Here is a 23,418-nt window from a genome sequence, read left to right on the forward strand (position 1 = left end):
TTATTAAATATTTATATTCTTTTTTTGTTTCGTAGTTTTATTATGCATTCCACAGTTATTGAATACACTTTGTATTTTTTTTATATGTAATTCATAGTTATTAAACATTTATATTTTTTATAAGTTTTACAATATTATTATGAAATTAGTATTTATTGAACATTCGTATTTTCTGGTTCACCGTTTTATTACGAGATTTAGGGTTAACAAACAACTATATTTTTCTAAATATTATAGTTTTTTTATATAATTGGCGGTCATTGAAAACATATTTTTTGATTCATAATGTTATATTTACTGTAATCCGATGGTATTAATTGCATCTCTTGGTGACCAAATTGAAAGATGAACTAAAAAAAAGTCTCTTACAATGAACAAAAGAAAGTAAAACGGATCTAAATGCACAATTTTTTTTAGTATAAATCACTTAAAAATTATAAGTATTAATCTTAATATTTATAAAGAATAAATTTATAATCTCTGTTATAGATTGGCAGGACTCAGCTACAAAGTTCCTGCGTGATATTTGATAAATATTTATTATAAACAAAATAAAATGATAATTTACTTGAAAGATCTCCAGGTTGCCTCCCATGAGACCCACTTGTTATTATTATTATTATTTTGCTTTTAATTTTAAAGTCTTCCACTTGTCAATTGGGCCAACTATTTGACTTCTTAAAAGAGAAACCTTAGATTTTTTTTCAAGAATATATACATTTAGTCAACTTAGCCATTAATGTGAAGCCTCTACAGCCTGTGTTTTTGATCTTCCCATCACCATGCTAATATTATTTCAATTTTGTCTACTGCTCTCAATTAAATACCAACACGACTCATTTACTAATCGAGTTAAAATGTATTGAATCATGCTTAACATGGAATACCTTATCTTGATCTAATTCTAAACCAAATAAACCTTGGTTGCAGCTCTCTTTGATGTTGTATAAATAAAATTATGATACACGCATGAATGACTAAATAAAGATAACCCTGAGGCATTTTTTTAATTAGTTTATTAAATGTCATCGCATTCGCAGCAGTTGTATGTCTATTATTGGGGGTGCTGCGGGGTATGAATTATTTGGCATATCAAACACTTAGTCAATTTCTTTTTTAAAAGTCAAATTACTGCTAAAAATAATAATAATTTCTGTAGTACGGTATTGTTTGAGTTAATATTACTATAATTTTTATTAGCTTAATAAATAATTATCTTAAACAGAGATTCTTAGCGAATTAATCATTAAATTAAGAGATTTATTACAAATCACATCCTATATTTTACCTATTTTATGATTTACACTTCTTATTTTAAGATTTTATAATCCGATCTTTCAGTTTTTTCGATAATTCTAATTTAACATCCTGACGTTATTTTGACTAATTAACGTCGACCAAGTTATTAAAATATTTCCACCGTTCTTTCTTATTTTCTAGTTCCTCCACCATCTTCTCCACCTATCTTCTCCCACAATCGTTGTCGCCGCCACCATCAATTTTCCTCATCTTTTTCCTCCCTCTCACCGACCTCATTTTCTTATTCTTCTTCTGCTGTTTTGGAAAGTGAAAAATAAAATAAAAGAGACAATAGAATTTAGGTATTTATACGTTGTTTTATACATTATAACGAGATATTTCTTTTTTAGTACCGTCTAAATTAAGCCAGGATGTTAAATGAGAATTATGAAAAAAAAAATAAGAGATCAAAACAAAGTGTGAATAACAAAATAGATAAAATATTAAATATAATTTATAAAAGCTTCTTAAATCAACGCGTGGTTAGAGGGAATTGCTAGAAGAATTATACGCTTGTTAGGAGGGTGATTTACTAATCACTTTTCTTAAATAGTTTTTTATTTAACATTGTGGTGCGGTGATTTCTTAATTAAGAATCGTAATCGGCAAAAATTATAATAGATTAAAACATAATTTAAACAGTGTTTGTACTGTGCGTACTTTGGTCAAAATCTAAGCCAACTTTATGGAAGCCAAATCCGGGATTCAACTTGGCTGCTTAGAAGTCCACATATTTTCTATGCACGGTAATGACTTTGCCAAAAGTCATTTTAATATCTTAAAAGCATGTCGGCAATTGGCTCTCATTGGGTTGGAGTTAAATCGAGTAGGAACGAATTAAGTTTAGATTAATACAAATATGAGTTATTTATTGAACATATTAGAATATTAGATATGAACACAATAAACCGTAAATAAATTTGTTGGTGTCACCAAAGAATTATGAATGAGTTATCGGCGTGATATATTAGTTATTTGAGTTTTAAATAGATTATGATATCACAAACAAGTTGGAGGTTATAAACGAGTCGAGTCATTAATCGAACCGAGCCCTTGAACTAAACCATCATGCCATCAAACCACCACATAGTTTCTTCATAATAATTGTTTGGGATTGAAGTTGATCGTATCCTTAGCCACAGAGAAAGGATAACTATTAACTTTACAAGAGTTGGTCGGTAAATTCACTCTCAATTTATTAGGAGTTAAAACGACTTTAAAACTTTTCTTTGGATAAGATCTATTGTAAGGCTAGATGCACAAAATAAATATGCTCATGTTTAGAAATGCGTTATATGAGCTTCACACTAGCGCATGTCGGCATCAAATCCATCGCAAGCCTAAGCAGATTCAGTGTAATGATGGTTGAATAATAAGAATACAATTTTCTTTTATCATTTATGAGTTCAAAGGTAGATATGGGTTGGACAAAGTGTATAGAGACACTTAAGTCTTACCAAATTTTAACCAATATAATAAGTTACCTAGTTTAAGCTTCAAGCCATGTATATTACAAAAAAAAATTACTCCAAACGTTGTCGAAACCTGCTCTAGGTCATAGCTCCATCGAGTTGCTCTAAGAAAGATATAATCATGCATTTAGGAGAGCTCTCCTAGGCGCACACGATATAGATATGGTGCATGGTAGGCCGTAAGATTTTAACGTATCAATTTTTTTTTAATATATTTATCTTTTGAAAACTTAGATTTTCAAAATTTCTGTCAAACAAACAAAGATTGACACAACTTGTCTAAACTTTATTCTTACAATAAAAAGTGAAGATAGATAAATACATTCAACATTTTATAGAGCGAAGCTCCAATAGAAAAGCCTGTTAAAGAACTATAAAAAGACATTTACGACTTAATAATTAAGTTGGTAAAACATGCATGAGTAGATTGACGACAACCCTGCACATGCGTCCGGTTGTGTGAGTAGGACGACCGGAGTTCCCTGCTCCACTCAAAAACCCTCGTTTTTCTTTTCTTTTTTCATTTGTTTGAAGTGTTACCGTTTTTGAGATATTTCCAAAAAAAGAGTTAACACGAAAATAGTAAGCATTAATTAGACAATATTTAAGTTTGGTTTTTGGACAATGCCTGAGAAGTTCCTGCATGCGATAGATGGTAAAAAATATAATTACTTTGATTGTTAGTAATAATTACTACTAATAATTCCTAGACGTTGGTCGATAATAAAGCAAAACCTTGTTACAAATTAGAGGTATGCGGAGTACAGTGGTAGTAGTTTTGACAGTAGGAGAGAATCACATAAATTAAATTATTTTTATGATACATAAAAATAATCCGATAATAAACTAAAATTTTCCCTCAATAATGTTATTAATTGATTTTCCAGCGCATCTCGGGGGAGATCGAATGCAGCGGATCCACGGGAGGCCACCTGTCAGTCTGACACACATTACAAACAAAAATACACACTCATGTCCACGTCCTTTCCAAACTTTGCAACCCTAACAGGGCGGGCCCCTCTCTCTCTCTCTCTCTCTCTCTCTCTCTCTCTCTCTCTCTCTCTCTCCGGCACGTAGAGCCAAACGGAAGCAAGCGTTTCCTCCGGTTCGAAAACAAAAGATTTCCTCCGTCTATATTTCTATCCTCTTCTTCTCCCCCTTTCCTCCGTAGCCTCGGCCATTCCATCTCCTTGAGGAGGGAGAATACAAAGGAGAGGAAAGAATCGACGAAGAAGTAAGACGCTATGGAGGCGACGGTAGCGGCACGGCGAATCTTCTCGTTGACCCCGTGGAATCCGAAACCCGTTACTCGAGCTCCAAGTATTGTCTCCTTGGCTTTCCCCTTTAAAAGACGCCCCCACTTTTGCTCGATTCCCTCCGTCGTCTCCACTTTGTCGACCGCGACTCCGCTCGTGAAGACGTCGACGCCCGCATCGTTAAAGGAGGTGATTGATTCTTGATTTTTCTTTTTCTTTTTCTTAAAGGAGGTGATTGTGTGTGTTTCTCACGATTCGGATCTCAAGTATTTATTACCTTCCGAGAATAGCTGATCGAGAGGTTGATCGATGGAGTGGATCTGTCGGAGGAGGAGGCGGAGGCGTCGCTGGATCTCCTCCTCCGGGAGGAGAATGAGGCGCTCATCAGCGCCTTCCTCGTCCTCCTCAGGGCCAAAGGAGAGACCTACGAAGAGGTGGGTAAAATAATTAGTGCTCTTTGGTGATTTATGCGGTTTGGGAGAACTTTTTTTGTGTGTGTGTGTTTTTTAACTCTATTTATGTAGATTGTTGGATTGGCGCGGGCAATGATCAATCGGTGCACGAAGGTGCACGGCCTGGAGAACGCGGTCGACATAGTGGGAACCGGCGGCGATGGGGCGGACACCGTGAACATCTCCACCGGTGCTTGCGTCCTGGCCGCTGCTGCCGGCGCGAGAGTTGCAAAGGTGAAGTCTTTTGCTTGTTTGGAGAATGGTGGAAATTGTATTAGAGTCTCGTGATGCTTTGTGGTGGTTTGCAGCAAGGGAATCGTTCGAGTTCCTCTGCCTGCGGAAGTGCGGATGTGCTGGAAGCATTAGGGGTCAACATCAATTTGGGTCCTGAGGTAGTTTTTGTTTTTTCCCTTTCCTTTTTCTTTCTGTTAATGATGATTGCTTATTTCACAGAGTGATAGTCGATCGAATTGTATTCGTGATTAAAACGCCCCTTTTAGGTCTCTATGGACTTCACTATACAAAAGTTTATTCATTTTGAATAGTCAACTTTTGTGGCTTTGGTAGGAAATGGATGAGTAGAAATTCTTCCAGTTGACATCAATATAGTAAAAGTGAAGGAAACAATGAAGTATTTCCTACTTTGACAACAAAATTGATAGATAGAACTAAGATGAAGCTTGGAAGAGTGGAGCATCAAACAGAGAGGTATGACAGCAAGGAAGTAACATATTTATTAGAAGAAGAGGGAAAATATTTTGTTAAAGAAGTACTTACCGAAGTTTCCAATTAATCCACTAAGATCTTTTACATGAAGATAGATTAATCCACCTCTAGTGAACTGCATTTTGGATGTACCATTTGACTGGTGACCCTTTGGCAACTTAAGGTAGTTGTCCATTGATTCTCCAGTTTTTATTTCAATGATTTCATCAACATTTTACATGATTACATTTGAGGTACTCCTTAGTGACTGCATTTAGTCACCTTCCAATATGCTTGTCATGCACAATATGAATGCCTAATGCAAATAAATACAAGGTATCATTTGAAAACACAAATCCAAAAGAAAAGTAGATAATTGTTCAGCAAGCATGGATTAAAGGGATTAGGCAATAACTATAACAATAGTCAAATGTAAAGTTTTGCATGCTGGTTTTTGAAAAATAATCCTAAAATAAGGGTTTTGTTTATAAATGTGTAAGATCAGCCTCTGAAAATATGAGAAAGGTTGAAAATTCATTAAAGGAGGAGGACTTTTGTTATTAGAAAGCTGGGACAACAGTAAAGCAATGAAAGAGTCAGTTGAAACGTTTAGGTTTAGATTTCTCTGGTATATATTCTGTAGATGCTGAAACCTTGACCCTTGTCGTTACTTTGATGGCTCAACTATTGGATCTGATTGTGTGGAAAGATATATGCACTCTTAACTAGGCTTATCAAAGGTTAAAATAATTTATTCTTCTTATCTCCTTTTTTTCCTCTTGAGTTAATCTGTAGAGCTATTACTATATGGGAATGGAACCTATTTCTACTCTAATTGATGTGATTCATAGAACATGACAAGCTTTAATTTACATTAGTTATTATCTTTTTGAGTTTCTCTGCTTACTGTATTGCTTCTTGGGAAAATGCACGTTTAATCAAGTATTTTTCTATTTTTGTTGAACTGTACTCATCAGTAACTTAGATTCAACAAATTTCATGGTTTGTCTTCATGGATTAACTTTGTTATAATCTTATTTTCATGGCATAAGGAGGTGAAAATGTGTGTGGAGGAGGCACGCATAGGATTCATGATGGCTCCAAATTATCACCCAGCAATGAAAATTGTTCGTCCAGTGAGGAAAAAGCTTAAAGTAAAGACAGTGTTTAATATTCTAGGTCCTATGCTCAATCCAGCAAGGGTACCTTTTGCTGTCGTTGGTGTTTACAATGAAGACATAGTAAGTTTCCTTTTATAGTGGTTATGCATATTTACAATATTTAGCTGTTCACATTTTATGCATTTTATTAACGTAATTATTTTTGAGGGGTGATTTCTTTTATTGTTGAAGAGAAAAATATGCAGATGTTTTACAAGGATGATTGTAGGGGCATATAGAACAGATCTTGCTAGCGGACCTCACTCTAATTAGTATTAAGTCAATTTTAAAGCTCTTTCTCTTTGAATGGAATATGAGCTGTTTAAATTGTTAATGGATGATGATTTACATGTCATGCCATCATGGTCTTTTCTATCAATTGGTAGTATGTTTATTCACTTTATACTCTTATGCTACTTGCTATCCTGATAGATGAGATCATCAGAAGTGACATATCTTGAAACTATGCTTGGATAGGTCATGAAGATGGCTAAAGCACTGCAACGATTTGGGACAAAAAGAGCATTAGTAGTTCATTCCAAGGGACTGGATGAAATAAGCCCACTTGGTATGATAACATCTTCATAAGTTTAAAGGATTGGTACTAGGATTGTTGTTCTTACTCCCGAAAAGTTTACTCTTATTATTGCTAACAAACTGCGGAAATTGCTCCAGGACCCGGATATTTCTTGGATGTTACTCCTGGGAAGATCGAAAGATTGCACTTTGACCCGCGTATATACCTAACCTTTCTCAGCATGTTATATACGCTCTGAACTTTTCAGGCATGATTATCCTGACCACTGGTGTGACTAATGTTTGCTAATGTTTCCTTTCAGTGGAGTTTGGAATTCCTCGCTGCACTCTCAAGAGCCTGAAAGGAGGAGGTCCAGATTTTAATGCCAAAATTATGAGGGATGTCCTTTCCGGTGAGAAAGGTCCTATTGCAGATGCCCTTGTAAGTAGTCCTTTTCCTAAGTCCCTATCAACTTTACCTAATTTTGTCCTTTTTGTCTTGTGTAGCATTGGTTATTTGAGCTGTATATACTAGTTTTGCATTTTTGGTCTCATAGTTCGATTAGAAATATTTCTGTAGTAAATCGAATAATATATTTTGTGGTCATTTGAACAACAGTAGCAGAAACTTCCGTGCCCACTTACTACTCAGTGTTGTATGTTTATAACTGATGCTACTACTAAAAAGGCTGATGCAGACCTGAAACTCAGTCCAATAGAGACATTATCTTGGTCATAATTCGTATGCTGATTGACTCGAGATATTTTGAATATGTAGATCCTAAATGCGGCAGCTGCTCTTCTGGTAAGTGGTCATGTGAGCAGTTTACATGAAGGTGTGGCAGTAGCTCAACAGACACATCAATCCGGAAAGGCCATTAGGACGCTAGAATCATGGGCAGAGCTTTCAAATGTGTGTATATTTTGATATTTTCCTCACTTTGATTCTGCGGAATTGATGCACACACTTAATGGTTCACGTATCTCACATTTTTCCCCTTGTTATGAATGCAGAGATTTTGAGATTGAAAGTGCCATGGTTGTGTTACGACAATCCTACAAAAGATTGGGAGATGTAGAACCTCTGAAGAAGTACGAGGGGGTGAAAGATTTCTGTGTTTCTACTATTGTAGCCTTGCATGTTGGCAATCGTGCTAGTCATTCCTCAGAAATTATGTTATTTTATTGCTTGTGTTTTTCCAAAGAGATCTCTCGTCAACCAGAGCAAGAACCTTGTCGGGTGATCCTTCTTTTGTTTCTTGTAAATTCCTCATGCCTCTTGTTCCCATTTGTTAACTTGAAAGTTTTAATTCAAACAAAAGAACTCCAAAGTCAGCAGCTGTGAATTGCGAGCAGTTTTCAATGTAGGCCAATTTTAGTTTGAAGGCTTGATGTTGTTGCACAAAGTTATCTGCCTCTAAACTTATCTTTCTTCGTAAGTTAGTCTTTAATAAAAGGAGAGCTTAGAACTCTCGAAATCTTAGTACTGACTAGATAGATTCGAAGGATCATATTATTTGGAGATTGCAAAGTGAGTCAAGCCCTTTTATCGTCTTTACGTATCTTTCACCGTCTCTTTCTCTTGTCCACCCACCTTTGTGTAACTTTTTCATGAGATAAACGTCAAGAGGTCAAACTAAGTTCCAGGTTTCGTCACTTCACCGGCTTTGCTCCTACCTTGCTTCATACTATACAGCTAGGAAAAGGTGGGAATCCTTACTCACATCTAAGAGTCCAATTTCCCTTTATTTTAAATTAATTCACATTATCATTAAATAGATGTTCAGGCACAACAAGAAACAATAGCAAACACTCGAGATGAACCTAAACACCCATTGCACTTGACAGTAACATGAGTTGTTCCCTCTTATTATCTTGTGTTTGCCACCAAACCACACCAAAGAAACGATCAAATACATAGAAAATGTCTATGCCGCAGGGCTGGCAAGGGCCCCGGATTCGGTCAACAGAGGCACCAGCGTCCCTGCATTGTGTCTTGCAACCATATCTGCAAGAGAAAGGTAACAGTCTCCTCAGAGAAAGAAGAACAAGAGCCCCAAGTTACTGAGGGAGGCACCATTTTAGTACGCGAGAAGAAATACTACAATAGGAGATGACATTATACAAAGAGTAAACAGAGGTTGTTAAGTCTTTTGGTAAAATAGCAAAACTGAGATAAAACATCAACTATATCTTATCCCACAACGAATTGAAGCTCAAGGATTAAAAGACAGCCAGCCAGAAAGGGACTTACTGTCACAACCACCGATATGCTTTCCACCAATGAAAATACTCGGAACTGTTCTCAGTCCAGTCCACTGGGCCAGTGCTGACTGAATTTCTGATCCATCACCTTCATGAAATGAAGTAAAATGTCTCAGAAAATTCCCAACAATATTTTAAAAGTATATATATCAGTAGGTTGGAATCTAGATTAATCAATCAACGAAAGAAGTGAGTTCTCTAAGGAGGAAAGCATCATTTACATAAAATAAGACGAGGTAATTTACTTGACCACTCAACCATAATGAATGGCTGGTTACATTTCCCTTCAGATTGTAATTTTCATTACAAAAAGATTACTAAAAATCCTGATGATAATGATCAAATTTGCACTATTGGTTCTACATCTAAAGCACAAATACCAGATTGCTGTATATTGCAACAATTTGTAATCTTCTCGATCCTCATTTCCTGTTTTATACCATTCTCTCAATCCCACATAATCTACTATAGATAAACAAGCAGCAATACACAAGTATCAATGAATATATATCTCCCTTCATCTAAATGTAGGGTCATGCTGAACAACAACAGGAATTCAGACATAATGGATTACTGTCATGACATAAATTATCAATCGAGAGACGAGCGTTGAGACTAGTATCTTATCTTTAGAACAAACTGATTCCCTCATGCAGCCATGTTAAAGACTTGACTTGAAGGATCCATTAGAAAAGAAACAATATAGCATGCTAACCAAGATACCATATGAAAATGTATGTCCAGCAAAAGTAATGAAATTAAACAGAAGACATCATTTACTATCTTCTGCTGCTCTACAAGTATTAAATACTATTATCTCAAAATCTAGAGAATAAGAATGGTAAAATAACAGAGCATACTCACTTTCCTGATCCAACTCAACCACCTTATACTTTGCTCCCAACTGAGTTAGCAACTGTTTAGCCCGTACGCAGAATGGACAGTATGACTTGCTGCAATCATCAAAACACAATGTTATAGTCCAATAGGAGAGAAGGTTATTCTATCTTAGTAACATAAAGAGCTAGCATGAAGCCATGAACAGTTAAGGGCATAAATGTGAGTAAAACCAGGAACTCACATTATATTTACAAGAAATATAACGTGAAAAAATTCATTAATCTTCTATTATTTTTTCTTAAGAATAATTTCACTTATACCTCATAACCTATCACCATTTTAAGACCTTGACAGCCCCTAGGATTAAAAATAAATAAAAATTCGTGTAGGGGTCCATATTAATTCAAGGGTGTATATGTGGATATTTTTTCTTATTTCGAGGGTGTAGAGCGGTAGCTCAAAAAGTGTACATGAAAAACAATAATAGTTTGTAGAATTCTAAGTGAAACTATCCCTTATAGTCAATTCAGAATTAGGATAAAATGGTGCCCTACTCAATCATAAGTATAAATTTACCTTTCCTACAACAGACAATTTCCCCCAGGTCTTCTCAGTCCTCTTCTTTCCCCCGTTTTTTTTTTCTTTTATTTTTCACAAGTTTTTGAAGAGAATGAATTGTTGTTTACTACCAAATACTCGCACTTTCCAATTATCCAAAGGTAATAATCATCATAGAGAAATAGAATTTCCAACGATCTCCACCCCATTTGTTGTGTATAACTTGAAGAAAAAAGAAAATTGAAAGAAGAAAAAAAGATGGAATCGTGACGACGAGCGATCCTCCAAACGTATTTAGGGTTTTGAGATGGTAAAACAAAACCTAACCTAACGTTAGAGAGGAAAAAAGAAAAAGAAAAAGGAATCGAAGAGAAAGGAGGGGGGAATCAAGGAGAAGACCTGAAGACGACGACGGGAGCGGAAGCAACGATCTCCTTCGCCTTCGCAAGCGCCATCTCCGATCTCGATCTCTTCTCCTCCGCTGACAACGATGAAGAAGACCAGATGCCCCCCATTGCCCGTCTTTTAATATAGCCGAGAAGGTTTATTGAAGACAAGTGCCCCCCTCTCCAAGTCTTCTGGGATACACACGTCGTTTCCATCTGAGCGATCAGTTTGCACGGCCACGATACGGCCACGTCGACGAATCTCGTCACTTTACACCCGCTTTGAATTCCCATGTCCTGCTGGGATATCACGCAGCCCCATATATTTGCCATAATTTTTTTATGAACTTTTGAGTTAAGTTTTAACGATGAAATTAATTTAGTATAAATAGTACTTTATTGTTATACATTCTTTAGTTAAATTAACGAAGAGAAGTGAATGAAAATTAGTTATGAAGTGAGTATTATATTAGATATTTGAGAGAAATTAATATAGTATGTAAGTGATAAACTTCTTATAGACTTTGAACCCAAAAGGGTATCTATTCTGTGAGTAAAGGTTAATGTACAACAAGACATTTGAATAACTGCTTCTTTTTGAGTGCAAAGTAGTCTTTGTATCTTAGGAGACCAACGTCCGCTGTTCTAAAAGGAACCGATGGAGAGCGAATTAGTCTTAAGGAGATAATATCCAACACCAGACTCGACTATACAGATTTTATATTATGTAATCTGTAAGTTTATTTAATTAATTTATTTATTTTAGATCAAATTTTTTATGATTTTTGAAATCAGATTATTATCGCCAACAGATATTTCAATTCTGCCTTATATGCAAGGCTATGCAAATCTCTGGATCAGGCTCTTTACTTTTAGTCAATATTTTTGGTGGAAAGTCTAACGCAAAACATCATTTACTAACTCACAATTATTAAAATTATAAAAATGCATATGTATTTAGAGAAGCCAATCAAGCTATAGATTGACAGGCAAATTTCGGTAGGTCATTAGGATATGATGATACTTAGGATGGAGGTTTCCTTTGTTCCAACTTTTAATGAAGTGATATGTACTCAGTAGCGCTGAGTTATAAAATATTCCTTTCCAAATAATAATCGTGCTAAAGTTATTGGATAATTCTATTATGACCCTTCTAAATTATCAGTCATTTTTATATACATCCTCCCCCCCCCCTTTTTTTAATACATCCTAAAGTATTGAAAGCCTCCTAATTTACTCTTCCATTAGTTTCTGGTTATGTTTTCCATCCATAAACTGATACGTGACTCACATATAAATATCTTTGTGATTCTCGTACCCTGTATTTAGATGGCAAATTTTTCTCAGATCTGAGTAGTTTAGAAACAATATAAAAGGTGCTTATGAAAATAAGAAAATAGTTAAAAAAATCTAAGTAGAATTATCTATATAATTATATTCAGTTTTTTTTTATATATATTCTGATACAGATAGTGAATGGATGATAATCTTAATTACCATATCATGTACAGATATGGATCAAATATTATATACATCTGTACATGTTTTCGAATTTATAAAAACTTATGAAATTAACAGTCAATATATATATATATATATAATAGGTATATATTCTCTGTATACGAATAGCAGGATGGATTTTTCACATTTATTTGGGGCTCACAAAGTGGACACGAATCCCGAAGAGCCACCACTACCAAGTAATGGATGCCAATAACAGTAAATAATATAAAATAATTATTTATTTGTTTGTTATTTAAAAAGAAAAATTAAAAGCTTACGTACCCAAATAAAGGGGCCGGTGGACCCACCAAAAAAATAATGCAAACCCCAGGAGACTGATAAAAATAATTAAATAAAGCTTATGATGCACACAGACTATTAGCAAGCTAATGAGGTCTTAAGTAGCAAGACATTCATATTTGACCATTATTTAACTATTTCATTAAAACGATCAAAATTTTTTATATGAGCACTAAAGTCTTGTTTCCAGAACAATTACGAACACACAAAACTGACAACTTAAACAAGCTGATAGCAACTGTGAAGACTGCTTTAAGGATCAACATGCAATCTAGGTTCTCTTTTATTCGATTTCGCTATTATTTTGGGGAAGAGAGTATACCGAGTTCTCTAAGACGAAGTCTTCCATGGCATCCTGCTTCAATTAATCTCACCAGGGAGCTACTTCGAAAATTAGAGTCCTATTCACAGAACTGCTGGGGATAGAATCTTCTCTTTAAGTTTCTGCGCAACGGCGTCGATGAACTCCTCTGTGTTTAGATAAAATTCCCTTGATACCCTAAAGTAAATAAAAAAGAGACCATTTTGATCATACAAACCACACTAGAAAAGGGAAAATAAAAGGAGAGAAGCAACTATAAAAGCGAACACAGAAAAGCACAATGTACATAGTATGCCATCATCGTGAACCACTTAAATAGTTAGTTAGACACCCATAAATTGAGTATGAATTACAAACGGATGCCATTTGAATTCAAATTTTGAGACCATGTACTGAGCTATCGTCTATTTCTATGCACGCACCCAGAACATTTTGTTTTTGGTACACATAGGTCACCCTAAATTATTAAAAACATCTCAAATTTGCACCCTATTAATTCACCATTCTCTATTACATTGTTCGTTCATAAATTGTCATGTGACTCACATAGATAGATTTTGTGGCCTTTGTACCTTTACTTTTTGATAGAAAGAAAAAAAAATGTTAATATAGAGAGGTATTTCTGTCTTCTCACATTTTTTGTCAACAGCATCAGAGGGGTTAGAGGTGTCCAATTTAGGGGTTTATGTGTACCCAAAAAAAGAGTTAACGAAATATGTGGAAATGGACAATAGTTGAGCTGATGTAACTTACGACATGTGTGTTACCACTGATAGAAGGTGGGCAGAAAAAACATGAGGAACAAGTTGCATAGATACCGATACAAGAGTCAAGACAAATGCATAAATTCCCATGTCAATCAGTGACCTAATGTTACTTGAACTGTATGTGATATTTTGACAGATAATTGTCACACGAAATCACCTATTACAGAAGTGATATACTACACGGTAAGAACTCAACAAGAGCATTACAGAAGTGATATACTACACAACAGAGAGTTGTTTACAAGGCATAGTTATATCAAGTGCAAGCAGAATGTTTACAAGGCATAGTCATATCAAGTACGAGCAGAACACTCATCATTTCTTTCTTTCTTTTTCCTTTCATATATGATACACTTGCCAAAAGAAAATCCATTAATGTGATATTCCATGTATGTGTCTTAATACTCCAACTTCATCTTAACAAATGCCACAAGTTCCAGCAAGTTTATTTATAGTTATGAATTATAACAAATTTCCACCCTGTGATTCGTAATCAACAGTTTCATTGTGCAATTTGTGAGTTGGTAATGATAAGAAGTGTGTTGATTAGGATACATCAAGCTTACTTCACAAAAATAATATCTGAAATTTGTACATGATTAAAAGGAAAATCAGATGAATTATACTGACCTGGGACCATGGATAAGAAGTGCAAGATCCTTTGTCATTTTACCAGATTCAACTGTTTCAATACATGCAGACTCAAGCTTCAGCACAAAATCCAGCAGCAAATCATGTTTATCAAGCTTTGCTCTGCATAAAACAGACCATAGAGGTTAAATTGGAAGGATGAACAATTTTATAACAAAGCATCTTGGACATTATTTTACCTGGTCTAACCTACAAAACTATGACATCTGAAAAATCTACAAGTTAAGATATTTCCAATTAAAAATATCAGGTACCTATGCTCAAGTCCACGGCTCCATGCAAAGATGGAAGCAATACTATTGGTGCTAGTCTCTTGTCCCTTTTGGTGCAGCCTAAAATGTCTAGTTACAGTCCCATGAGCTGCTTCAGCTTCTAATGTTTTACCATCCGAGGATAACTACAGAAGAGAACTTCCATGTGATATCCAACTACAATATAGTAAACTCAACAAGATCAAAAGACAATGAATAAATGGTAGCTACCAGAACTGATGTCATTAAGCCCAATGAACCAAAACCTGCAGGCACCCATAAATTTTAAGGAATCAGCATCGTGATTCCATGAGACATTCTGGGAAGTGAATGAAGTAAAATAGAGAAAACGAATGGACTTGATCGTAGAAATGTCAAAGAAGGAACAGCTGTCCCATAAGTTTTCTATACTGCCTCAAGAAAGTCCTCCTAAGAAAGGGTAAACCCAATCATTTAAGAATTGCTTCAAACATCCTTTAATGATACTCCCTTCCTTTAATGTCAAAGAAGGAACAGCTGTCCCATAAGTTTTCTATACTGCCTCAAGAAAGTCTTCCTAAGAAAAGGTAACCCCAATCATTTAAGAATTGCTTCAAACATCCTTTACTGTTATCGCATCCCTAAACTGAACCATGTATGACAACCTCAGATTTCTAAAAAGATCTCCGAGAGTAGGAACCTTTTTCATCATTTTAGTGTCACATCTTAGTCACTCATAATCTCACATTTTCCTATAAATAACAGAGTCATCTAATCACCAAAAGTAAAAGCTGCAAAATATGTGATATAAGGTTACAGAAGAGGGAGACAGAGGGTACCAGATTTGAATGATTTCAGGGTATAACTTATTCCTACGAACGTAAATTACACATTTGCAGTTCTTTTGCAAGCTTGTTCTATCCATATAATATAAGCATGAGGGAAAAAAAGTTCTATCTCATGCAATGTATGACATGCAACACAAAGATGATAGATTTGTTACTACATCAGTGTGAAAGGAAATCATATAAACCATCTTGAAACCCACCAGACTATAAAATCAGATATAATGGAACAATAGTAAATACAATTAATAAAATGAAAGTGTATATCGGAAGATTCTTAAACATATAAATTTGAGATTCTGGCATATATACATACAATATAACTCATTCATTAAATAATCTAACATAAAAAATAGCATGTCTCAAAAATCTAAAAAAGGGACCAATAATCCTTATGCAAAAGGACATGCATCTCTCAAACATAAAAGTAACATAAAACTTCCCCTAGTACTATTCTGATATGACTTGTTCCACATCATTACTTCACTGGAGTATCATATCCTCTTTTATTCCTTACCATTTGACAGAAGAAAAAAAAAGAGGCAAGGTACTAAATGGAAACAACCAGACATACCATGGCTGGTACATGATTGCTTAACCTGCAATATTGTTTCAACTAGAACTGGCAATCTTTCTTAGATCCAATATGTTGAATGTGGCCTTACAGTACAACAAGAGTTAGCTTTCTTTTATTTTAGATTGTTGCCTCTGTGCTTGAGGATTTGACTGTAATGATGACATATTCATAGAATAGCTACATAGGGATTGGCAGAAACTTGAATTCAATGCAAATTAACAAGACAAGAGCAGCACATGCATTATATTCATAGGGCATCTCAAGTATCTCAAGTTTACAAACATTCATCAGAGAAAAACTATATGAAACTTGAACGCTGGATAACTAAGTGAACCAATCAACAAGGATTACGAGAGAGTATAAGAAAGATGGGAGACACAAGAAACTGCACAGCAGCATCAATAGTCAAACATAGTGTAAGTTACTCATTTTAATTCTGCAGAGTGGAAACCTAGTAACAGAAGAACTTTATGCACCTCAATGAGATTGTGGAGAAAACATAGAGAGGTTGAACAAAAAAAAAGACTGGACTATAGCATGAGAAAGAGCATGAAGATACCATGAATAAGGACAAGTATTGGGAAATAATACAATGGTGAGAAATGGAGAGGCATTAGTAGGGAATTATACTTCATTTTTGGAATTGTTGCAGAATTTCTGTATTTTATAATTTTGTTGCAAGGTATAAAATATCATATTTTTATCTACTAAATGGCCGAACAAGATTTTGGAAGCACATTCAAGACCTTGGGCAAGGAAGTCACTCTGAACATCTCCATCGTAGTTTTTGCAGGCCCACACATACCCACCATCACTTTTCACTGCATACGCCACCATGTCATCAATCAACCGATGCTCATACCTAAATGAGTGAAAACAAAGTTGGAGATATTGTTGAACAAATGTTTAGTAAGACAAATGGTTTATTCTCGTATAGATAATCACACACCATATTGACTGCTCTTCAAACTTTTCCTTCCATTTCTCTTCATACACCTCCTGAAATATGTCTTTAAACCTAAGATAAGTCAAATTTATCCAGAGTCAAATTCTGTCCAATTCACATTAAATGGATCCTTTGGAAGTTAAGCCACAAAAGGTGAAAGTCCCCTTCACATTACCAGAAAGACGCAAAATTATAAAGATCACAAAGCAGATGCAAACTTAACAGTTATTGACATTAACATAAAAAAAATTATTTTCCTCTCTGACAGTCATTATTGCGAAAATAAATAGATTTAAGAAAACAACAAATAATTAATTCATTCTTTAAGACCACATGTGCTCTATCAGGGCTTTCACAGGGATAGGATGAGCAATAGTGCAATACCACTTTCTCAGTAAATCATTCTTTCGTTAATCCAGATGCTGAAGAAACAGCATAGCCGAGCACTCAAATCAAGGTTCTTTCCTAGTCATTTAGTGATTAGTAGGGTTTAAAATGTTGGGAGTTTTTTCCCCCCTTTGAGAATATTTTTTATTTGTTATAATAGGAACACAACAAACACCCATTAGTCCAAGAAAGGGAATTGCTGAACTCAAATCAACAAATGAGTGAAAAAGTTAAGATGCATTTGGAAGTGCACAAAAAAATCAAAAATTATACTTGCCACCTTAACATGCCAAAGGCAGACACAACAAGATTAATATCCAAATGCTTAATGAAACATATATGCAAAGGACTAGCAAATCTAATCAGACAATTAGATCCATTATGTTTGCTATTTAATAGACAAGAACAGTGATGGGAAACAGCAGTACCTGCCATCATATTTCTTTAGAATTGTGTTCTTGGTGCTCAAGTAAAGAGGCCATTTTTTTGCGAGTGCCATCGACATTGATGATTCAGCAAATGCTCGAATAGACTGAAAAGAGCTAGACCAGTTTTAGCATCAAAGACTACAAGAAAGTAAATGAAACTATGAAGTATGAATTTTATGACTTTTGAAGTGAGCACCTCATCTACATTGTACATTGCCAATGCAATACCAGGCCCCTTAAAATCATAAACATTTAGCTCCACAGGTGCATCTCCATCTGGGACTAGTTTTACCAAAGCAATACAAGAGAAAATACAGAAATAGTCAAAAATACAACCAACATGAGTACTGATGCGCTACAAGATAAAAAAGGTAAAATATTGGAGCTCACCAAAAACCATTTTAAGTTTCCCTGGACCATTAATAACCATATCGGTTGCTCGATATTGATCTCCAAATGCATGCCTCCCGATGCATATAGGTTTATTCCAACCTGCATGTTTAAGAAATTGCTTATAGTCTAATATTCATAGTATGGATGGTCTTTCAAGTTTAACAATCCAAATTCCAACTTACCTGGAAGAATCCTCGGTATATTGCGGCACAAAATTGGCTCACGAAAGACAGTTCCTGAGGTGAAGTTAAGAAGGAGAGATTTAGGAAGCATTTGAATGTGTATATTGGAGAGAACAAACACCCTCAAGATGAAGGGCAACCACACATAAAGGGGCATGTTAGCTCAGAAATATCAAGAAAACATAGAAGAGAAAATTAAGATCAATCATACGGTTAGCCATTGTAGATAAATGTTTCTATCACATAAAGTTACACATGGAATGGACAACAGAATAAAACTTAATGATAAATTCCTTAAATCACAGCATTAAAATTGACTGCCACCTCCAAATTAAATTGATTTAGCTGCCAAAGGTAGAACACAACACAAGGGGTGCATGAGAAGGTCCTTAGGGATACAGATAGACATGGGGTACCACTATGGATCCCAGTTGAAGGAGATGAAGAATGCAGGGGGATGCAAGGAAGTAATAGAGATTAAGAAGAGGAGACAACCAACTCTTGGACTATTTTAAATGCGCGTGCTTGATGACGTAATCTTAGACAATTTTTTATGAACTGTTAGTAAAAAAAGAAAAGAAAGAAGAGAAATAACTGGGAGTTGGCGCCTACACAACAAGTTGCTTCCTTACTAAGCCGTCCTGGCAAGCTCAATCAAGTCAATTATTATTCTTTACTTGACTTATTATTAAGAAAACTACTCACTATCAAAATGAAAGACGATCTAGAATCTACCAAAGAAGATAGTCTGATTAAAAAAAAGTACTAGTAGTTATTTTAAGGTTCCAAAAATTAATATCGGGATCGGCCGTCCGGAAAAATAATACGTATCGGCAGTATCGGCCACATCGGCCGACTGTATCGAATCAGACTATTTTAATTAAATAAATTTTAAATATTATTTAAAAATGTTAAGAAATTTCTAAAAATTTAGAAAAAAATATAAATAATAAGAAATAATAATTACTCACATAGAAAGCCTAAAAAGTAAAAATCTCTCTTCCTCCCTCTCTTTTTTTCTATCTCTCTAACTATTAGTTTGAGCTATCCCACTCTCTTCCTCACTCTCTCTTTCTTTTTATCTTTTCCTCTCTCTTTCCCTCACTCACACACACACACACTCTCTCTACCTGACTCTCTCTTCCTCTTTCTCTCGGCTGCTGTCAGCAGCAGCTGTTGCAGCCCCCTGCAATAGGGCCGAAACCAATCAACTGGCTGGGATTGGCCAAAACTGAGAACTATGGTTAGTCTAGACTTTTCTCTCTTCTTGAACTCTGTTAAGAACTACATATTATATAATTGACATTGAAATAGCAAAGAGGAAAATAAGGTGACAGATATCCACATGATGACCATCATGCAATATCCAATGTTCTAGCATCCTCCACTTCACAGAATTTGTTCCATCAACTAACATATTTAAGATTTTAAGGAATTCCTATGCATTTCCATGAAAGGTGTCTACCTATCATTTCTGACTTTAAAGGGCCTAACAAGGATACAAATGTTATCCAGAGGCCATAAAAGGAGTTGGCACATGCGTATTAAGTCCAACATAGAGGGACAAAAAAATTAGTTAAGATTCACCTTCAAGTTACTTAAGTTCGAACTTGGTTGATTCCTATTATCAATAGTCAAAACTGTTAGCAGATCAAACCTAGTAACACATTTAGACTTAGTAAACAAGATTTAACATTAAAAAATCATGCCCTTAATAGAAATGCTTTGTACACAAGTGGTCATTCTTAAAATTCAGAGAAATTGGTCTCAAATTATGAATATACCCTTTTCATGTTGTATGATTTAGATCTGTTGGAAATTTCAACAATAATCTGGATTATTCATACAGTGCCATCCGTAGATAGATGCCAATCATTATTGAATTATGATTTAAAACTAAAACGGCCATGCACTTATGATCAAATAATGTAGTCTTGTAGGCTTTTCAGAGAACACCATTGCTACACATCTACTGGCTTATGGAAGAATATCTGGCATAAAGAACTAAAACAAGTGCACAACGAACCATTTAAGATGTTCCTTATGGTGCCATTGGGGCTCCTCCACATGGACTTGAGCTTGAACTCTTTCATCCTAGCTTCATCTGCGTTAGGAATAGAGAGAAAAATCAATAATCACTACCTACAATAAGTCCTTGATGGATGAAAGATGTAATAAATAAATAAATAAAAATGGCATTGTCATAAATGTTAGCCTGATAAAATTAAGTCTTTGTTTTCACAGACTGAGGAAGAAGAGAATCATCTAAGTCATGAAAAAGATATATAGTTCACCAGACAAGTATAATTCTGTCTTCAGCCTGACAAGATTTCCATGTTCATTTGAACCTAGGTTATATCTAAGACAATTCTAGGCGTATTTCCTTAAGATTATCACATATCAAAATAGCAGCCAGCTGGAAGAGTTTAATAAATAACAATGGATTATAATAAACAAAAGAAATAAGGTAGTTCCCTAGTTATGTTAGAATATAAAATTCAAAAATCATCATTCTCTAATAGTTTAAACTTTTGGATTAGTTGATAAGTTAATGTGCTATCAGAACCAAAAGTGATGGGTTCAAATTTTGGCAGGCTCGTCTGAGTTAATATAATAAGTCATTCTACCAAAGCCAAAAGTGACCTTAGTTCTCATTTTATTTTACATTTCGTCAACAAATGCATAACTAATTGAAGATTCTCTTCTTTTTTTTTAAAAAAAAATTATTGAAGATTTGCGTTTTAGCTTAATTTTCCTAATAAATCTCCTACAAGTACTACAAAGTAACCTTAGTGTTCTTTTTTATCTTACATATGGTCAGTAAATGCATAACTCATTTAAGATTCTTTTTTTTTTAAAACATTGGAGAGCGACATTTTAGCCGACTTTTTCCCCAACAAAACTCCTACTAAATACAACAAAAGCGGTCTTAGTTCTCTCTTTTATTTTACATTTGGTCAACAAATGCATAACTCATTTAAGATTTTTTTTTCAGAAACATTGAAGAGTTAGATCCTAGCTAATTTTTTTCCCAAATAGGTCTCCTACCAAGTACTACAAATGTGGTCTTAGTTCTCTCTTTTATTTTACACTTGGTCAACAAATGCATAACTCATTTAAGATTATCTTTTTTCAAAAACATTGAAAAGTTACATTCTAGCTAATTTTTTCCCAAATAAATCTCCTACCAAGTACTACAGATGTAAAGTGTCAGTTCTCTCATAGTTTCATGCTTCCAAAAGCAGGTAGAAGTTGATGCTGCAACAATCAAATGCAAATAGCACAACATAAAAATGCATTCCAATAAAACTCCAAACAAAGACAATAAAGGCAGCACAGTATAGAAATGATAGATCACATAACATGCCTCGGAGACTGAAAATAATGGGGAAAAAAGAAAGAAAGAAAGAAAGAAAGAGCCTATGTCTACCGGGAGTTATAGTCGCACACTTCACAGCAACATTATACCTGTGCAAAGAAGGGATGAGAAGTATAAATTTAGAGAACAAAGTTCCAAAAGATATTGAAGTGGCTATGTAGTTCAACAATGACACTTTACATAGAAATATGAAATAATAATTATATAGTAAAAAAAGAAGTCCTATAACAGTAGCCTCATTTGAAGCTTTTTGACATGAAATTGCAGTAATAATAAAATGGCTGAAAGAAGACACATCCTTGTTCAAATAGTTCAAATGCAAGAGTATTCAAACAAATTGGGTAAGAAAATAAACCAAAATGTTATTTGACCAAATTACAACGCGAAACATTAGAAGCCAAAACGCTTACTTGAGGGTAGCCTCCGCACTCTCAACAGTAACCCTGTCATCAGTAGCATCTCGATTCAACAGCCCCAAATCAAAATACTTAATATCCAAGTCTAAATGTGGATATATAAGCTGCAATTATCAGAAAGAACAAAAAATAAAAAATAAAAAAAATCAAACATTGATACTCGTGACACTAAAAGAAACAGAAAAATCCCACCTTATCCTTTATCATCTTCCAAATGACCCTCGTCATCTCATCACCTGCAGAAACGACAGTCTCATTTGATTGAGAAAAAGAGAGAGCCGAAAGAATAGGGTTTGAGAGATCACCGTCCATCTCAACGATCGGGTTTTGGACTTTGATGCGATCTGAGGCGGCGACGGAGGCGACGCAGCGGAGGGAGCCGTTGAAGGCGAAGGTGCGGCTGGGGAACGCGGCGCCGCAGAAGAAGGCCCCATGGGAGCTAGGGTTAGGGTTTTGGAAGAAGAAAGTAGGGTTAGGATTCCGGAACGCTGTCGAAGAAGAGGAGAGCGGCATCGCCATGGCTCCGAGACGGAGGCGCAGCATCAGAGCAGAACAGTGGAGCGTGAAGAGAAGAGGAGAAACAACTTCTTAACAAAACGTTGGTGCATGACTTGTCAGCAAGTCAGAGGATGCCAAGTAATCGGACGTAGTAAGTTCCTGCAAGCAGACATTTAGACAATCTTTGAAGGACTTAAACCCTTTCCTCTCACGCAAGAGGCGGCCTCGTCGGGTCGGAGTTTAGCCAAATTGAACATGTCGCGTTAACGGGTCAAATAATTTCATAAACCCGTTTCGTTTAGATAGTGGGAATAGATCCGACTATAATCTCTCGTTTCATATTTACGGAATAACTAGAAGGTATAACTACACAGAGACCCCTAAACTATTGTATATTTCATTTAAGTTTACAAATAGATTGATTACAAACATTCTCCAAAAATTAATCATCTTGCATCTGATCAAACGAGTTAGAATATTAAACACGAATATAATTTATTTATTAAACAAAGGTCATAAACTTAAGATATTAAAATTTATATAAATTAACCAAATTATAAACAATTTCTTTTAAGATTATAAATCACCTTCTGAGTTATAAATAATTTTTTAAAATTATAAATGTATTAGTCAAAGAATAAACTGATTAATCATTAGTCAAGTTATAAATAAATTATTTTGTTGA

General features: G+C 35.0%; 3 protein-coding genes across 3 annotated transcripts; 1 reads left to right on the forward strand and 2 right to left on the reverse strand.

Moving 5' to 3' along the window:
• Positions 1–3,845: 3,845 nt before the first annotated feature.
• On the forward strand, positions 3,846–8,195 carry LOC140764730 (anthranilate phosphoribosyltransferase, chloroplastic-like). Its single transcript, XM_073103460.1, has 10 exons — positions 3,846–4,216; positions 4,318–4,461; positions 4,552–4,713; positions 4,788–4,871; positions 6,237–6,425; positions 6,822–6,912; positions 7,020–7,079; positions 7,184–7,302; positions 7,639–7,773; positions 7,875–8,195. The coding sequence occupies exons 1-10, from the start codon at positions 4,016–4,018 to the stop codon at positions 7,881–7,883; spliced, it is 1,194 nt and encodes a 397-aa protein (XP_072959561.1). The 5' UTR covers positions 3,846–4,015; the 3' UTR covers positions 7,884–8,195.
• Positions 8,196–8,604: 409 nt separating this feature from the next.
• Positions 8,605–11,082, reverse strand: LOC140765279 (glutaredoxin-like). Its single transcript, XM_073104273.1, has 4 exons — positions 10,923–11,082; positions 9,990–10,078; positions 9,115–9,213; positions 8,605–8,868 (listed from the first exon to the last, which is right to left on the reverse strand). Exons 1-4 carry the CDS (start codon positions 11,036–11,038, stop codon positions 8,789–8,791), a joined length of 384 nt encoding a protein of 127 aa, XP_072960374.1. The 5' UTR covers positions 11,039–11,082; the 3' UTR covers positions 8,605–8,788.
• A 1,732-nt stretch (positions 11,083–12,814) lies between these two features.
• LOC140764729 (isocitrate dehydrogenase [NADP]) lies at positions 12,815–22,856 on the reverse strand. The gene is made up of 15 exons (XM_073103459.1): positions 22,541–22,856; positions 22,428–22,471; positions 22,230–22,339; positions 21,871–21,908; positions 20,467–20,544; positions 18,441–18,494; positions 18,256–18,357; positions 18,062–18,147; positions 17,866–17,969; positions 17,054–17,122; positions 16,851–16,966; positions 14,935–14,969; positions 14,707–14,849; positions 14,432–14,554; positions 12,815–13,211 (listed from the first exon to the last, which is right to left on the reverse strand). The coding sequence occupies exons 1-15, from the start codon at positions 22,776–22,778 to the stop codon at positions 13,118–13,120; spliced, it is 1,434 nt and encodes a 477-aa protein (XP_072959560.1). The 5' UTR covers positions 22,779–22,856; the 3' UTR covers positions 12,815–13,117.
• Positions 22,857–23,418: the final 562 nt, after the last annotated feature.

The sequence above is a fragment of the Typha angustifolia genome, chromosome 8 (assembly GCF_048772165.1).
Source record: "Typha angustifolia cultivar Huaian chromosome 8, ASM4877216v1, whole genome shotgun sequence".
Classification (NCBI taxonomy): Eukaryota; Viridiplantae; Streptophyta; class Magnoliopsida; order Poales; family Typhaceae; genus Typha; species Typha angustifolia.

Coding starts and splice junctions, on each gene's coding strand:
- LOC140764729 (XM_073103459.1), bottom strand. CDS start 22,778: ATGCTGCGCCTCCGTCTCGGAGCCATGGCGATGCCGCTCTCCTCTTCT. Junction 22,472..22,540: donor CCCGATCGTTGAGATGGACG/GTGATCTCTCAA, acceptor TCGTTTCTGCAG/GTGATGAGATGACGAGGGTC. Junction 21,909..22,229: donor AGTGCGGAGGCTACCCTCAA/GTAAGCGTTTTG, acceptor TTCTTTGCACAG/GTATAATGTTGCTGTGAAGT.
- LOC140765279 (XM_073104273.1), bottom strand. CDS start 11,038: ATGGGGGGCATCTGGTCTTCTTCATCGTTGTCAGCGGAGGAGAAGAGA. Junction 10,079..10,922: donor GCTCCCGTCGTCGTCTTCAG/GTCTTCTCCTTG, acceptor TGATGATTGCAG/CAAGTCATACTGTCCATTCT. Junction 9,214..9,989: donor GGTTGAGTTGGATCAGGAAA/GTGAGTATGCTC, acceptor CATTTCATGAAG/GTGATGGATCAGAAATTCAG.
- LOC140764730 (XM_073103460.1), top strand. CDS start 4,016: ATGGAGGCGACGGTAGCGGCACGGCGAATCTTCTCGTTGACCCCGTGG. Junction 4,217..4,317: donor CGCCCGCATCGTTAAAGGAG/GTGATTGATTCT, acceptor TTCCGAGAATAG/CTGATCGAGAGGTTGATCGA. Junction 6,426..6,821: donor GTGTTTACAATGAAGACATA/GTAAGTTTCCTT, acceptor ATGCTTGGATAG/GTCATGAAGATGGCTAAAGC.